Raw genomic sequence first — 3,706 nt, 5'->3', positions numbered from 1 at the left:
TAATTCCTGCAGTTCGACATGTAACAAATCTGAATGTTTTTATAAATTATATTTATTTCATTTATACAATTTTCCTCGTCTTTTTTTTGGCACAATAAAAGTGCAGTAAACTTTTACTAAATTACATGATAACAAATATCAGTTGGTATTAATATACATCGAAAAAGTTTATATAGTTCAAAAAGAAACATTTGCTTGTGTCACAAGAGGAGGTTCTTCTCTTTTCGATCATCTTTTTTTGTAAGAATAGATTTAAACAAACCTTAAATGATGCTTAGCTTCTGAACTATTCACAAGGGAATTATTCTAATATCGTCGATATCGAGTATGTATCTGCTTGTTTACGTCCTCGACGCTTAACTTCCCTAATGAACCATCTCTTCCTTGCTTCCTCGCGAGCAGCTCCATAGCCTCTCGGCGCCAAATCGATCGTCTTCATTGAGAAATCTCTAGTGAAGTCAGGCTTCGTTTCCGCCGGTGGAAATCTTGTAGTTTTCTTCAATAATTTCTGTAACATTAACGATTAATAATGGAATTGTACGGATCGAGTTGAATCGTGTTTATAGAAGCTCACCGTATCTTCCGTCACCATACTTTTCTTATCGAATATTTTTCTGTCCGAAAATTGAATCGATAATTTAACCGGATCTTGTTCCTCTTTCTCCTCAATAGGCATCAACATTAAATCGTAATTGGCTCGATTTTCACCTAAAATTCCTACTTTTACACCGAACTCTTCTAACTTATCTTCTTCCGCGACGAGAGCGTATTGTAAGTAATGAATGCGTTCATCGTCATCAGGCGTAGCGTCTATCCCTGTAGACTGGAACGTATTATTTATTTCCCTACGAGGAAGAATAATGAACGATGAATAACAAGTGACTGACCTAAAGCTAGGAGTCGATGATCGCAATTTGAATATATGAGATCCTGTATCAAAGGAGAATTTCTTAATAATCTCCTTTTCTCTTGCATCTTCTGACCTTGCAATACGCGAATATCATCGTCCAACATATCTTGAACGACGTGTGCGATGCTTCGTCTCTCGGCCATGTTGTATGCCTCGGTTCTAAACAATCTGTGTAATTCTATTTCTAAAATCAACATTTTACAGATTTATTCATTACATGTGCATTTTATATAACAGATTTATTTAAACGTGGTTCTGTTATACAATGATTCACCGATCAGGCTGAAATGTTTGCGTTGCAATGCTATCCAGACGATGCGGTGTGCTAAACAAATTAATACTTCGAACATTCGTAAATCTTTTTCTCCTTGTGACTGAGTTATAGATCCTTCTTTCTTTCCGCCAGTCATATGATGATACTGAATCTTGTCCTGGCAACCTATTATTAAATCCGCATATTCTCTGCCTAAGATACAACGGAGACTCAACATCTCCTCGGCGTATCTGAATCTGTAGCCTTGAGCCAGAGGATTCGGAGCCTTTTTCATAGTCGCCGCACGTTCATCCATCAGCTCCTCCCATGTCATCACGTAAAATTGAAAATAAAGTATTATAGCTCTTAAGAAACGATCTACGACTGGCAAATGGAAGAAATTGACGAACTGAGGACTTATAGGGCTGACCAATAAATATAATACAAGATCTTTTATGTCCTGTAGGATAATCACATCTGGCTCGTACGGTGCCACTTTTCTTAAATAATATTTTCTGAATCTTAGCTGAAATTAATAAAAGTTCAAGTTTGTATCGTGAGTCAAGCCCTTTTCATTTTCTATTATTTACCTTTTCACGTTGGCTCAGAGCTTCATTGAAATTTAATATTAAATATGCATGTGGAGCATAAACGGCTGATTCCTGAACAGGGTCCGTTGTTGTTTTGATCTTCTTCACATGTTCATCTTCAGTTTTTTGTGTGCTTACATTTAAATACAAAAACACATGTTTCAGTATCTGGTTTGTTATAAACAAATCCTGATTCGCAGCATAATGCCTATATTAAATCCTTGAAGATTTGTTACCTCACTAAAACTATTCCATCAGAAATTTCATCCCATATAAAGAATCTCTCTTCCATTTTGAAGCATCAAAATAAACAAATATTATACACTTAGTTTGCAATAATGTGCTTTGTACAAAAATCAGGTTATATAATTGGAAACTGAAAAGTAAATAATCACTCAGTGCTGCATGGGTGTTTATTGATTACATTGGATACATGCACAGATACAAACATGTAACCATAAATGTAAATGTACATAGAAATTCTAATTTGTAAAATTTATTGAGAACTTAAAAGCAAATGCCAGATGTCCATATTGTTAAGTATAATAAAAAACAGACGTTAAACAAATTTGTCCATTTTAAATTAAATTTTATTTTGCAGTACATTGACTTGTAATAATATAAATCTATTAGCTAATTTTCATTCCTCTACATTATCATTTTGTTTTATAAATAAGCGATGTTTTGGAAGAGAATTTATAATGTCTTGATCTTCTGGGAAAACAGCTATATTCGGTAACATATAATACGGTACATCGTATTTTATTTTCTTTTCTGGGTTAGAAGTGTAATGGAATATTTTACATCTCACTTTAACTTCCTCTTGATTATTGATTGTGACGACAACATAAAATTCTCTGCTTTCAATAGATAAATCAGGACCAGATATAGGCTTCGTCGGCATAGTTATAGTATTTTCAGGCACGATGTATCCAGCTTTACGGAAAGATGCTTTTACATGCCACTTTTCTATGGTCCAAGGTGTATCCAAGGACATGTTTAAAGGTAAATAAAGTTGAGACAACAGATTCATTGTTCTCTCCACAAATTGAGAACTGAATTCCTGCAATTTCTTTCTATCCTCCTTGTCCTCGATCAAATATTTTTCTAGATTCTCAGGTGTCGCGTACACAGCTAATTTTGGCAATATAAGAGTTTCATAAGCCCTTTGGGAACGCATTGAAACCTTCTGGCCCTTTTCACCAACATCTTTTACATTGGTCAATAAGACCATGTCAATATACTTTTGTGGTTTAGCATTTGTATCTTCTACAAGATCGTAAATATAATGTTTATGCTTCAGTTTCGTGAATTTCTCATATTTCTTATGCAGAGGCGGCACATGTCTTCTTTTTAAAATATATGTGTTCTAAAATGGAAAACAATCATTTCAACTGTTTACAACTTTGTATACAACTTTGTAAATAAAATAATTACCCGACTTGGTTGCAGTGCTACGTTAGCTTGATTCGTAAGAAGTGTAGTCTGTGGTTTTAGATGATTTATACATAACTGTGTATATTTTAACATATTTACTGCGTTTGTTACTTTTAATATAATTATTTACATACGAAACATAATGTTTCGACTTCAATGTAGCATTAAGTTATTTTGATGAGGTTAATACAGGTTAATATGCACACATGTACGTATATAACGTGAAGCTGGGACAGTTTCATTCGCTTATATACGGTATCCTCGAATTAAACGATCAAAACCGTACCATTACAGAATGTTATTCCATCAGGGCAGAAATGATTTTATGAATAAAAATAAGAAGAAAATGTTATTATTATATATATTTAATTTCAATAACAAGATGAATTTTATTGACGTAAAAAAGTATCATAATTATGATTGCATCGCGTGTATCACTTAAGGATGTATTGGCTATACAGTCAATCCCAAAAGTTTATGGACTTTAGAAACGCATTTTTTAAAAAGAAATCAGAC

General features: G+C 33.5%; 2 protein-coding genes across 2 annotated transcripts; both read right to left on the bottom strand.

The window, feature by feature from the left end:
- Positions 1-11: 11 nt before the first annotated feature.
- Positions 12-2,081, bottom strand: LOC108632015 (uncharacterized). The gene is made up of 6 exons (XM_018036310.2): positions 1,990-2,081; positions 1,754-1,886; positions 1,185-1,689; positions 888-1,094; positions 575-816; positions 12-508 (listed from the first exon to the last, which is right to left on the bottom strand). The coding sequence occupies exons 1-6, from the start codon at positions 2,043-2,045 to the stop codon at positions 302-304; spliced, it is 1,350 nt and encodes a 449-aa protein (XP_017891799.1). The 5' UTR covers positions 2,046-2,081; the 3' UTR covers positions 12-301.
- Positions 2,082-2,148: 67 nt separating this feature from the next.
- On the bottom strand, positions 2,149-3,478 carry mRpL9 (mitochondrial ribosomal protein L9). Its single transcript, XM_018036311.2, has 2 exons — positions 3,191-3,478; positions 2,149-3,122 (listed from the first exon to the last, which is right to left on the bottom strand). The coding sequence occupies exons 1-2, from the start codon at positions 3,281-3,283 to the stop codon at positions 2,394-2,396; spliced, it is 822 nt and encodes a 273-aa protein (XP_017891800.1). The 5' UTR covers positions 3,284-3,478; the 3' UTR covers positions 2,149-2,393.
- Between the last annotated feature and the right edge of the window lie 228 nt (positions 3,479-3,706).

This window comes from Ceratina calcarata, unplaced genomic scaffold (assembly GCF_001652005.2).
Source record: "Ceratina calcarata isolate Rehan_Ccalc_2016 unplaced genomic scaffold, ASM165200v1 scaffold15.2, whole genome shotgun sequence".
Lineage (NCBI taxonomy): Eukaryota > Metazoa > Arthropoda > Insecta > Hymenoptera > Apidae > Ceratina > Ceratina calcarata.
This window is presented reverse-complemented; position numbering and strand designations above follow the sequence as displayed.

What these genes read in the sequence shown, in the direction of transcription:
- mRpL9 (XM_018036311.2), bottom strand. Translation starts at nt 3,283, where the DNA reads ATGTTAAAATATACACAGTTATGTATAAATCATCTAAAACCACAGACT. An exon ending in TAGCACTGCAACCAAGTCGG is followed by an intron (nt 3,123 to 3,190) that starts GTAATTATTTTA and finishes TTTCCATTTTAG; the next exon opens with AACACATATATTTTAAAAAG.
- LOC108632015 (XM_018036310.2), bottom strand. Translation starts at nt 2,045, where the DNA reads ATGGAAGAGAGATTCTTTATATGGGATGAAATTTCTGATGGAATAGTT. An exon ending in GATGGAATAGTTTTAGTGAG is followed by an intron (nt 1,887 to 1,989) that starts GTAACAAATCTT and finishes TTTAAATGTAAG; the next exon opens with CACACAAAAAACTGAAGATG. An exon ending in CAAACATTTCAGCCTGATCG is followed by an intron (nt 1,095 to 1,184) that starts GTGAATCATTGT and finishes TGTTGATTTTAG; the next exon opens with AAATAGAATTACACAGATTG.